Here is a 13,278-nt window from a genome sequence, read left to right on the forward strand (position 1 = left end):
AAAAAAAAAAAAAAAGATGTGTATATCTTGCAGTAGTATTTTTAATGAAGAAAGAAAATAGGGGAACACGTTGCTTGAAAATATCTGTGGGCCAAGGACAGAAAGGGGGGTAGAGCTGAGAGCAGCGGTGTTGTCGGTGCTTCCTGACGTTCCAGACACGACCGCAAGTGCCTCGGGCACCTGGGTGATGGGCGTTGTGCCGACCCTGTTTGCAGGGGAGAAGCCCAGTCTAAGAAGGGTTACGTCAGGCAGACCCAGGAGCCAAGCCCAGGCCCAACCCTAACCCTCAGCTCGCAGCTGCACGACACCACCTCCTCCACAAGGAGGAGCAGCATTTGAGTAGATAATTGGTGCGACCCAGTGCCCAGGGAGGTGGGTGGGTGGGACCCAGCTCCGCAGAGTATACAAGGGCACGTGTTCCACAGGCGTGTGGACGCAGAGGGATTGGTAGCTTCTGAGGCCGAAGGGGAAGCGGTAGGGTAGAAACAGAACGTAGAGGAAGTCTGGAATAATCAGACCTCAAATAGCTGAGATTTTGGGAGTCCATAGGACATGGGAATTGGATTTGCAGAGCAATCCCTCGGGCAACATCGGGGACCCAGCTGAAGGTCACTGTGGCCTCCCTCACGCTTGTGCCGTTCTTCTCCATTGACTGTGCAGCCCACGGGTGAAGGGTGAACACGGGGTGGTTGGCGCCCTGCAGGGCAGGGACAGCAGAGAGACCCAGGGCTGAGAACGTCGTGGGGCGTTGGCAGGAGAACAGTGGGCGTGCCACGCTGTGCGGAATTGGCAGGACCTTAACACAGAAGGAGCCTCACCGACAGGGAGAATGGACAAGTCAAGGGCCGAGGCTCCAACAGGTCAAGTTACAGGGATGATGGAAGCAAGGGAATGAGAGGAGACCAAGGTGTGAAAAGGAGGCGTGAGGGTTTAGGGTTTGGGAGAAAAAGCAGTTCCGGGCAGTAACAGGCCCTCAGGTGCAGCCTGGAAGTGAGGCATGGGGGTGTAACGGAAGTAAAGCCCGTTAGCACCAGCGAGACCTAGAGGTCCACCGTCCTTTATACAACACTCGAGAGCCACCTTTGTTGGAATTCAGGTTTTCAGAAAGGTATACGATGATGTGCCATGTGACTCATGAGACCGTAAAAGTAGCTTCACATCAGTTCAGTTCAGTTGTGCCACCAAAAGAGGTTTTGTTTCTAAATGAGTTGGGGAGAAAACGCTTTGAAAGCTTTTGGGATTTCAGAGTGACTGATAAGAGATTGTCATCCCGACCTATACCAGGCCTGGGCCTGGATGACGGGAGCTTGAGAGTCCAGGATGTCCGTGAGTCACTGCCGGGCTCCTCAGTGAACACTGGGGGGTGCGCAGGCCCCACTGTCGAGGCTGGGCAGAGTGTGTGTGCAGGGTCCTAGGGGTGCAGATCTGATGGGTCACCCCCCCTGCCTCCGGGCCGCCTGCCGAGGGAACAGGCAGACTGGATTTAGAGCTGAAACTAAAATCCACTGGGAACACTCCTCGCTGCAAAGCAGGGCATCTGCTAAGTACTGGTGGAGCCCGGGGCTTGGCTGACAAGCTTTCTGCTCCCTCCTCTATTACTGTGTACAGCCCCACAGGCCAAGGTAGTTAGCACTTGGAGTGAAGGTAACCTGATTGGCCCAACAGAGGCAGAGACGCTGGACGAGAGTGAGCAGAGAGAAGGGCTAGCGTCGGCTCTAGGGAAGCAGGCCCTCTGGGGTCAGCTGGCCACCGGGACAGGAAGTGCAGAGGCCGCCCCCACATAGAGGAGCCCTCCCCGCCCCGCCCTGGAAGACAGGGTGTTGGGTAAGTGTTTTGAGGCCTTGCTGCCCAGAGTTGACGTCCAGGGGTCAGCAATAGTGACGTAACTTGAGAGCTTTTAGAAATGTCGAATCTTGGGCCCCAACCCAGACTGCCGAATCAGATTCCCTATTGAACAGCATCCGCAGGAGATTGGGATAACCTGTGTTGAGCCATTACAGCCCCACTCACTAGGGGAATGTAACCAGTGAATGTCTCTGGGGGGTGGTTTGGGGCTGGGCCCATCTAGTCGGTTTTTTGTTTTTGTTTTTGTTTTATTCAAACAAAGTCACAAAAATTATAATCATCCTCATCAGTTCACTCAGTCCCATGTAATTAATTTTTTTTTTTATCTTGATCTTTTGTTAACACTTTTATGAATTCATCAGTTTTCCATTAGAGTTCTGAAAATGCTTATTCATTCAGTTCAGCAGTATAGTCAGTTACCAGAAACCTGTACTTGTCAGAGTCTTTTCCATGAATTCCTTGAAGATGAAACCCTTTTATAGGAACATATTTGCAAAAGCATCAGAGTACACCCAGAACTGTCTGTAAGTGACAAAAGATTTTAAAATGACCACGGTTAAAGATTTGATGAAAGTTCATAATAATGCAATTGACAAGGAAATTTAGTTATTTCTGAGATATACATTTTAAAGTAATAACTAGAATTATGACTTATAACATTATACCACAACATAAAAGATTTTTAGGAATTTCACGTAATGTCCATCTAGTGGGTTTTTGGGCAGCTGGGAGTTGGCCTTAAAGATAGTGGAGAGAAATGCCTAAATGGGAAGACAGAAGCTATCCTTTCCCAGCATTGAGTTGTATTAAGTTTGCTCTAGAATATCCATGATATTTTATTTCTAGAATAAAGAAATCCAAAATCTAATAGAACATAATACTTTTATGAAAACCCTAAATAATTGAACTCTGTGCCGCATAAGGTTTTGCTTGTGCAGCCTTTTTGTCTCAGTCCCGTGTACCTTGTTGGTTCTGCTTAGTGCTTCAGAAGGTATGTACCGCCTTCTAAGGATACAAGGAAAACTAGAACAAAGGAGAATGTGGGTCTGCCCGCAAATTCATAGGTAATTCCTTTCCTGGGATAGATGTAAAATTTTTTCACTTAATAAAAATTCTTTTCTACCTTCTAGTGGGCTAAACCAGTATCTTCACTATCTAAGCACAGAGCTTAATATGACAAAATAAGATGGTAATTGCTACTGATTTTTGAAAACAATATTTACTTTAGCTTAAAGAACTCCTGTAGAGTTTCCTTCATATGCACCTTTTGGTATGTTTTAGGTTATCATACTCATATTGAGGTATCATTTCAGAACAAGTAGAGAGAAATAAACTTACATGATCAGTACCGACCCAAATAAATCATATGTTGGTCTGTACTGTTTATTGGCATCACTTAGACCTTTTAAACAGGCAAAAGATGAAGAGAAAGACAGATTCCTGTCAGAATGGATGATCCTCTAGAGATTCTTCCGAACCTTCAGTCAGGTGTAACTGTCATTGCCTGGCTTAGGTCCACAGCTGCCAGGCACTGCACACGTTCAGAGAAACCATTTGCTAGTAATTGAAATTGTCCTGAAGTAATTCTTTTGGGTGGGCATTAAGTGAAACGATTTAAAGTTGGAGAGAGACAACCAAAGCAACTTGCCCCAAACTAGTGATTACAAATTCCTTTATTCGCTTCTTAGTGAAGACAAAAAAGTAAATGAGTAGGACATATTTTTTTTATTTATTTATTTATTTTATTTATTACTTATTTTTGGCTGCATTGGGTCTTCATTGCTGCGCGCGGGCTTTCTCTAGTTGCGGTGAGCGGGGGCTACTCTTCGTTGCAGGGCGCGGGCTTCTCACTGCGGTGGCTTCTCTTGTTGCGGAGCACGGGCTCTAGGTGTGTGGGCTTCAGTAGTTGTGGCTCGCGGGCTCTAGATCGCAGGCTCAGTAGTTGTGGCACGTGGGCTTAGTTGCTCTGCGGCACGTGGGATCTTCCCAGACCAGGGCTCGAACCCGTGTCCCCTGCATTGGCAGGCGGATCCTTAACCACTGCGCCACCAGGGAAGTCCAAGGACATATTTTTTAAATTGATAATTCATATTTTGCCTACTTTTAAAATGATTAGTGGTGGTTTAAAGGATTAAAGCACATATAAAACAGTGAATCAAAGACAGAAAGTAGTTTTCGATGTTTTATCTGTTTGTTTTTAATTATGGTGCTATCTCAACAAAAACCTAGAATAAAGTTCGTTGTTACCATTCAGTGTTAAATTGTGCTGCAAATTTCCTGGCGGCTGAGGCCAAAGGGAAGCATCGTTATATAGTTCTCCTGCAGGAAAAGGAGGCAGGAGAGTTCATCTGAAGAAACAGACTTTGCTGGCATTGAAGTCCTGCCGAGGAATCTGAGGACACTGGGTGATAGACTGGGCGTTGTGTCTTTGTTGCAGAGAGAACGGGAATGTTCTTCACACAGATGCTTTATACGGGCCGTGTAACGTTGAATCTTAACTCCCCACCGCATCGTGCCTCCTAGATGTACGCTCGGCCTCGCCCACACGCACAGCATCTGTGGGGCCCGTGGGTGTATATGCAGTCGCTTGTGGTCGGATCATCTCGTAAGGGTCAGAGCATCACTGTTAGGTGAAGATGCCGGACCCGTCAGCAGCAGGTGGTGCTCGGTCGCAAATACTTCGCAGCCTGCCTCATGTTCTTGTACCCACTGAGGTTAGCCCCCAGGGGTCCTGCAGGTGGGGACAGATGGTTTGTGTCAATAAAGAGTTTCGAATGCACTCAACTGTTAGGAAATATATACTTAATTAGGCCTTAAAGTAATGAAGAAACTATTTCATTCTGACCATTTTTAAGAGCATCCACCAACCGGATACCTCATTTTGAGGAGAGCTGACCCTGTCATCTCGCCGAGATGCAGTAGCTGCAGAAAGTAGCCCCTGTCCGAGTTGGGTGGGAGGGTTTCATACTCGCCCATTGAGTCTGGATGAATGCCTGTCACCTGTCAGCAGTGTGAGGTGGGTTTGGGGGCCCACTTTCTAACTTGCACCTCTTGTTTTCTCTCAGGCCTCCTACCCCAGAAGCACACACACAAGGAGCAATAAAGTACCACTTCTCACAGTCACCAGTTAGGCATCCATAACCTCTCCACCACCTTCCTGCCCATGATGGAACTTAGGTGGAGAAGAAGCTTATGCAGAGAGTCCAAGTGAGACTTCCTGCTTCCCTTCCAGGTCTGAAACTTCTTAACAGAGCTTGTGTGTTTGGGGATGGCAGCTTGAGATAGATGGTTAGGGCTTCGGAAGGCACCCCAGGTTTACTTTGCCAGCCAGCCATGGCCAACCCTTCTTGGGGGGAAGGATGCACAGGGACACCAGGCCTCTTCTTACCCCCTGGAGTCAGGACATGAAGACCAGGGCAAGAAAGCTTGTCACATAAGGGCACTGGCCAGCCTCTCATGGTCATTGTCATGTCCTTAGCAGGCTTATCTTCTAATTTCTAGTTCATTGTTGATGATTAGAATTTAATCTGTCAAATGACTTTCCTCACTTTCTTTAATTTGGGCATTCAAATTACGTATCTCTGGAAGTATCAGTAGCCTAGGAGCCATAGATTATATACAGAAAAAAATTTTTCAGTGGTAGCTATGTTAAAAAGAAGTTTGTGTATTCACGGATTGCGGAAAGCAGCCAGTTTTCTAAAGTATGTCAAAAGCCATAAAAATAAAATAATGCACGCGCGTCCTTTGAAAACCAGTAAGCTCATATCTGGAAATTTAACATCAGGAGATGATCTTACATACCTCATGTTTTATAATAGTGAAAATTGGAAACTAAGTGTCTAAGAACAGGGGGTTTGTAATTAATGCAGCCTGTCATTGAAGGTAATTATGCCTAGAGTGTCTGTGTTATAAGAACTGGACGGAAGACCATTGTCTACTTCCATGAACTATGCTCCTTTTGTTTGTTTTAGTGAGTGGAATAGGGCGGACCAGTGGTCAGTTGTGAGGTAGACATTTGTAAATCTCCCATTTTTCACGGACGGACAAGAGGTTAGAATGAGAGATCCAGTCCTTGGCATGTTGAGAAAAAAGTTGGAATAGAGTTTGGAAGGGTGGCTTGCAGGCCAAATGGACCTGTTATTTGCAAAAGAAAAAAATGTGTTTAGCTTTTTAGAAGTAAACAACACTTGATGCGTTCTGAAGGATTAATGTACTTGGCAAGGATTAGTACCCACGCCATGAACATGCCATGACTTGGTCACATGTGACCTCTTGGGGACTTTTTGCTTTTAAATTTCAGTGAGACATACACTTTTTTTTTTTTTTTTTTACTTTTGAGGTAATTATAGATTCACACGCAGTTGCAAATAATAACGCGGAGAGATCCCTTGTACCTTTTACCCAATTTCCCCCAATAACGTGTTGCAAAACTGCAGTACAGCATCACACCCAGGATACTGATGTTGATGCAGTCAAGACACAGGGATCCCTTATGGGCCCTTTTCTAGCCACACCCACTTCCCTCCCACTCCCCTCCTCCCCCCCAGCCCAAACCCCGGAGGAGGTTTAATCATTTCTCCCATCTTATAATTTTGTCACTTCAAGAATGTTATGTAAATGGAGTGAAGCGTGATTCTGGATTGAAACCTGGGTAAGTTGTCATGAAGGATTGAGATGGAGAAGCTTCTGGACTTGGGGCAGCAAGTCTCAGAGCAGGTCTCGCTGTTGGTGTATTTCACTGTTCAGAAAGGCACAGAACTCACTTCTGCGGCTCAGCAGACACTGGCTGAGCACTTGCTGTGTGCTGAGCCTTGTAAGGCACTGAGGATGGAGAGCCCAGTGCGGCCTAATCTCTGCCCTTCAGGTGCTAAGACTGTACAAGGAACAGAGCTTAGGGGTGAGTGTTGACCGCAGTAGGTCAGCGAGCATCCTCAGCCAGGAGTCTGCCCGGCGATGGTGGGAGGGGGTAGACGTAGGGTCAGTGGCCTCGGGGACAGTTTATCCAGGCAGTGGTGTGAAGCCTGAGGAACCTGTCGTTCATGTTGGGTATATTTCTCCTTTGGTCACTGCTGGAAACATACTCTGAGTTTACTAAGCTGCTTCTCCCTTCAGCTTGCACCGTCTTTACTTGGATGGGTTAATTTTCTATTACTGATCATGCATCAGTTAAGTCATGGTTCCCATAAGACTAGGAGACCTCCTCCACTGTGTATTGAGTTAATTTATCTTTGAGAGGGCTGTCTCCCTCAGAATTCCTATTCCCACTTCCCAGGTTCCTACTCTCTCTTCTGTGCCCAGCAACAGCACGGGGATGTGAAATGGTAGCTTGGCCTCTGGAAACTGAATGTTCCACGATGGGCCAGGGGCTAAGGAAGGGCTCGGGACAAGGCTAGAGCAGACCTGGAGAGATAGATGGGTCCAGACTGTAAAGGAGTTTGAACGTTATCCTATAGAAAACAGACAGAATCAAGTTTTTGTATTTAAGAAGTGTTTCAAAAGGAAAGTAATGCTGTTGGCAGGGTGGAAGGTATAAGGAGACACAACAGGAAGACGGGGCTGTTACAGTAGGCCAGGCTCAGGTCAAGTCCTGAGCTGAGGAAGTGGCAGTGGGAGTGAGGTAAGAAAGGAATTAGAGGTTTTAGAGGTAGAATCCACTTGAGTGACTACTTGATGGTGAAATTGGGCTGTTTGGATCATTTCATCCAGGTGGCTCGGAATTGCCCAAATTCAACTCTGTACTTCGGGTACCTTTCCTCCTGAGACTCCCACGGGATATACACACGCAGAGGTCACGAGAAACCGGAAACAAGGCAGCCAATCCTGTGCCTGCAGTGCCCAGCTCAGGTCTCATAAATCTGTGTGGAATTTACAGCCCAAGCCAAGGATTCTCAGATCAGCCCTACATTCCAGTCCCCAAGACGGCTTGTTGACACCAATTGCCAGGTCCACCCCCAGGGTTTGGTTCAGTACACCTAGAGAGGGGCCTGAGAATTTGCATTTCCAGCAGGTTCCCAGGTGATGCTGATTCTGCTGGTCTGGGAAAACACTTTAAGAACTGAGGGGCCCTGAGGAAGAGACCCGTGGGAACAAGCTTGCCAGTGGCAAGAGGGAGACAGACGCCACCCCCAAGCGTGCAGCCTCGCAGGGAGCAGGGACTGCTTACGGGTACACGTGGGCCTGTCCTCCGTCTGATCCACTCAGATCATTAGTCCTTTCTCTGGGGAAGGAGCACTCTCTCCTCTCCCACCAACTTTTGAACTTGGGAATAGAAGCAGCAGAAGACATCACACATGACAGTGAGGTAGCCACTAGCCTGGGTGGTTGGACTGATGCAGATACTGTAGAGCAGGGATCCTCAGCCTGGCTGCATAGTGGGTCCACCAGAGTCGCTTGTTAAAAGTATACCCACGTCCAGGTCCCACCGAGAACCGCCTAATCAGAATCTCGCGGGGTGGAGCCCGGAGCAGTGTTCGTTAAAAGCTTCCTAGGTTGTTCTAAAGTGCAAGAACCATTATTTTAGACTGAGAACCCAAAAGATGTTTCTAGGATGTTTAACTCAGTTTGGGACATTTTAGGTTTGAATTGCTTATGTCAAATTAATTAAAGTTCAGCCCCAAAGGAAAATATGAAAGGAAAGGGAAGAAGTTCCAAGGGCAGATTTCCAGGGAACACCAGCAAAGATGAAGCCAGGTGTCAGAAGAATCACAGTACCGGAAGAGGGTGATGATGTTGGGGTCCAGCAGGGACAGGGAGGGGGATAATCCAAAGAGTCCAGTGGAACCGAGAGGTCTTGTAGAATGAGAGGTGCTAGAGGTCACCCGCACTGACAGTTGGGCTGTTGTCAAAATCACATTCTATAAGGTGCTGGGGACAGACGGCCACGGGCAGCATATTAAGAAGTCAGTAAAAGATGGGGATTTGGAGGTAAAAGTGTAAACTACTCTTTCATGAAATAAGATTTTTTAACTAACTACTGGTTTGCTGTTTCCTTTTCTCCTTTATTTGTACATCTATGGCTTCAAAATTTGAGTCCAGTTTTTTTTAAAAAATAACTTCCAGATCTTTTCTATTTATTAAGGAGGTTTCAGGTTATTGTGAATACAGATTATTTATACAGATAATGCCTCTCATCCAGTGAACCTGAGCATGATAAAAAGGTATAATTTCAGGTGAGAAATGCATTGCATGGGGGTTTAATGTCGGCCATGCGGGAAAATTTGAAGTGCTTTCAGCATGAACCGCTAGACACTCAGACTCTGAGAAATCCGAGGGCTCGCAGGGCCAGAGCAGGACAGGCTCCTTCCCTTCTGCCACAGCCGAGAGGGCTCTCGGCGTTATGTTACTGGTGTTCACGGCTGTGTTCCCAGGACACACAGCAGTGCCTGGGAAACGGCAGGCGCTCAGATGCGTCGAGGGTTGTTTTCTCATCTGTCTTGGGAACATCCACATCTTTTAAAATAATAGGACTTCCCTGGCGGTCTAGTGGTTAAGACTCTGTGCTTCCAATGCAGGGGACGCAGGTTCGATCCCTGGTAGGGGAGCTAAGGTCCCACATGCCACGTGGCCAAAAAAAAGAATAATAATAAAAAATATAAAATGCTATGGTTGAAAAAATTAAAATAAAATAATAGGCTTTTCGTAGCTCTGTTTTACCCTCTGTCCATCTGTAACATTAGCTGGTACTTATATACCTGGCACTGTCCTAAGGGCTTCATGTAATTCCTCACCACAACACTGTGAGGTCGTCTCCCCCAGTCTGCAGATGAGAGGCCAAGGTCACGCCGCTAGTTAGGGATTTGGACCCAGTTACTGGGGTTCTCAGCACCGTGCAGGTGACATACATGCAGCTCAACCCGTGTCACCGTCAGGCTCCCATCTCCAGAGAGATTTGAAAGGATCTCTGGTTTTCACGTCTGTGACTTTTCAAAGCTACATCACCTCCGGGATATAAAAAAGTACAGGTGACCCTTGAACAACAAGGGTTTGACCTGCATGGGTCCACTTATACATGGATTTTTTTTTTTTTTCAGCAGTAGACACTGCAGTACTACACAGTCCATGGTTGGTTGAACCTGCGGGTACAGAGGAGCCAACTCTAAGTTATACACCGATTAGTTCAAGGGTCAGCTGTCTTCTGAGAGGCGTACAGATTTGTCACAACTAGTGGGTTTGCCAAAGCTCATGGAACTGTACACTTAAAATGGGTGTATCTTATTGTATATAACTCACACCTCAAAAAAGTTGATTTTTTTAAATATTCTAATCGAAAAGTCAAACGTGATTTCGAAAGCTTTAGAGAAGAACTGGAGTAGAGAAAGAAACAGTTATTAATCAGAGTTCAGTCTCTTCAAAAAGTTTTAATAGCTTTGTTTTCCAAGCTGTTTAAAAGTCAAGTGTCCTTTTACATTGATTGTCATCCCCAGGGAAAGGAAAGCCTCTTCAGCGCAAGGTAAAACCACCTAAAAAGCACGAGGAAAAGGAGAAGAAGGGAAAGGGGAAGCCCCAGGAGGACGAGCTGAAGGACTCCTTGGCCGAAGACGACAGCTCCTCCACCACCACAGAGACCTCCAGCCCAGACACAGACCCGCTCCCCAGGGAGGTAGGACGGCCCGCAGGGCAGGGGTCACACACCGTGAACGCGCTGCGCTCAACACGCGCACACGCCCGAGGGCCAGTGCTCGGGAGTGCACAGGCGCGCCCAGGCAGTCACTCCCTGCAGAAGCGCCACTGCGCTGGGCCTGAATGTCTTCACTTCCCCGGGGAACAAATTAGGAAGGCTGCTAGTAAGGTGAAATAGTTAGAGATTGGAAACACAGCTTGAAAGTTAGGGACCATCTGGAATAGGAACGACTCCGGCTCATGCAAATTGTTTCAGATTTTAAGTATCCAGAGAGGATGAGGAGGAATTCTGTCACCTGGATGGATTATAGTGGCCGTGTCCTGCCGTATCACCGCTGCTGCAGTGGGCCCCGGTAGCAGGTGGCGCAGGGGCTGTGACCTCGGCACGCCGGGAGGCCGCCTCCTCATCCTCCGCTCCCGGGGGTGGGGGGTCACGAGCATCAGGGCTAACACTGCAAAATGTCCAGACACCGTGGCCATGAGATAAATGGAGGGTAATGTTACTCTTGTGACTGTGTCAGGGAGCGTGAGTTATAAGTGGTATGCATGCAGAAAAGTGAGGGCGTACTTCTGTTTCAGCATTTCTATTTTTAGATAACTGTATTTCAAATTTAAGATGATCCAAATAGAGCCTTTAATATTGTAGAGCAGAATTCTTTTTCAGTCGTAATCTAGTGGCTTAAGAAATCATTTCTTAAAGATATCCAGCAGTGTCATCCACATATATTAATTTTTAAAATAAAATGTACACGTGACACTTTCTGGCCAGCCGCCCTCCCCTGTGCATCCCTGACGTTTGGCGGGTGCTCTGGGCCAAATGTCAGGGTTGGGGCTGGCGTTGTGTCCCGTATCTCCTCTGTGACAGATGACTGCAGAGGAGCAGAATGCCAGCTACTGATCCCCGAGTGGGGTCCCAGCCGTCTCTGATATGAATAAGCGTTTGGAAAGCGTTCTCAGCACAGACTTGCTCCACAACTTTGCCCCACTTCCTTTCTGCCTTTCCAGCATTTTCCTAACCACTCCTCAGTGGACCCCCTCTGTGCACCCACTGGCATCATTCTCCCTTCTCTGCTGTTGGTTTTCTCCTGGTTGTCCCATCTCCTGCCCTGTCATTTGCTTCCTTACAGACACAGCTCAGGACTGGCGGCCTCCGTGCCTGTTACCCTTCTCCCGGCTGAGCAGTCTGTAGGCCTCCCCCTCAGCGGTCTTGCGTAGAGCTTGTGTGCTCTTGTCTCTTTGTGACTGATCTGTTTGCCAGTTTTGTGCATTTTCTTCCCAACTGGATTTCAATCTTGGGAGGTCATTTTCTCTTGGATGAATGCCTTCTCCATCCCTATTCTACCCATGCGTTCAGCAGATACATGTTGAGTACCTGAGTGCTGGGTGCTTGAGAAGCAGCCGTGGACAAAAGAACCAGGTTCTTGTCCTGCAGGGGCTCACGGTCTGCAGAGTTCTTGACCAGTCGGGTGTTCCGGAAATACTTACTGCATGACTCAGAATAGTCTCAAGAGGTGTATGGGCAGGAGGCTCTTTTACCCTTTCTCTGCAGTTAGATAGATCGGTCTGTGTGACCTGTTAAAATCCAGGCTGCTGGAACCGTGCAGCCGGATGCTGTCGGGTGGACGCTCATCTGCCCTGTGTTGGGAGCTCCCCCCATACTCACAGCTCTGCCCTTCGGCCGGGTATGTCTTCCCCCAATTGGCCCTGTGCACCCTGAACACAGAACCAGGTTTCTGTTGTATTCATTTCCCATCTGTGCTGTGTGTGGTCCTTCTGCGCGTGAGCTGTGCACGCCCACTCCACAGGCGGCTCCCGGGCGGGGTCACCGGTGCCTGAACGATACCTGCCCTGTTTAGAGACAAGCCCCCTGGGCTCACGCCTGGGTGTTGCGGCAGCATCACCTTACTCTGAAACACACGGTACGGTCTCCATGCTCACCTGGTCGAGGACCCAGGGGCAGCACTGCTCTGAGATGCAGCTGGGCTGTGGCCTTCTCAGGCCACATCGCCAGTCATGTGTAACTCTGTATTGTAGTCCTGACTTAACTTTTCTTGCACAAAAGGCAAGGTTTTGCTCCCCAGTGCTTAAAAACAAGAAGCTACCCATCTGTTGCTACCACTGTCAGCACCCACCCCAGTCAGGATATGAGTATAAGTTAAAGTGACATTCGTTATAACTCACACTCACCAAAACATATTTATAGTAAATCAAAGACTGAAAAATTGACAGACCCACAATAAAGAGAGATTTGAAGAAAGGAGCTTATCATTTTTATACATGTGATGTGTGTATCTACTACATGTTTGGTTTTGTGTCTCTGCCTTCAGACAGGACTATATCAGGCATTTTTGTTAATCCTTCTCAGCAGTTGCATCAATTTTTTTTTTTTACAGGATACAGAAAAGCAAAAGGGAAAACAAGCCATGCCTGAAAAACATGAAAATGAAATGTCTCAAGTGAAACAGAAAAGCAAAAAACTCTTAAATGTTAAGAAAGAAATCCCAACAGATGTGAAACCCAGGTAAGAAAAATGAGTTCAGAGAAATGAGGTATGTAAAAGAAGTTACTGGTGAGAACCAGGTAATGTTTTCATTTGCTTGGTTGGTTTTTAGGGGGTTTTTTGCAACAGAAGCTGCATACCTCATGACGTTCCTCTGGGGTTTTTTCTAATGCCCAGTGTTCACTGTCTCTGGTGAGGGACAGCCACATGCTTCCGACGTCAGAAGTATAAAAGGCAGAGTTAAAGCTACTTGTGAAAATGGAGGAGGAAAATGTAGGTTGGTGATCTGTTTCCAGGCAGAGAGCCGTTTCACT

General features: G+C 47.3%; 1 protein-coding gene across 1 annotated transcript in view; it reads left to right on the forward strand.

Moving 5' to 3' along the window:
* The window catches only part of TMEM131 (transmembrane protein 131), a 195,050-nt gene that overhangs the window by 168,268 nt on the left and 13,504 nt on the right, over positions 1-13,278 (forward strand). The window contains 2 exon segments of the mRNA XM_036872423.1: positions 10,269-10,444; positions 12,858-12,985. Of these exon segments, the coding sequence (XP_036728318.1) occupies positions 10,269-10,444; positions 12,858-12,985 (304 nt within the window).

This window comes from Balaenoptera musculus, chromosome 13 (genome assembly GCF_009873245.2).
Source record: "Balaenoptera musculus isolate JJ_BM4_2016_0621 chromosome 13, mBalMus1.pri.v3, whole genome shotgun sequence".
Taxonomy (NCBI): Eukaryota; Metazoa; Chordata; class Mammalia; order Artiodactyla; family Balaenopteridae; genus Balaenoptera; species Balaenoptera musculus.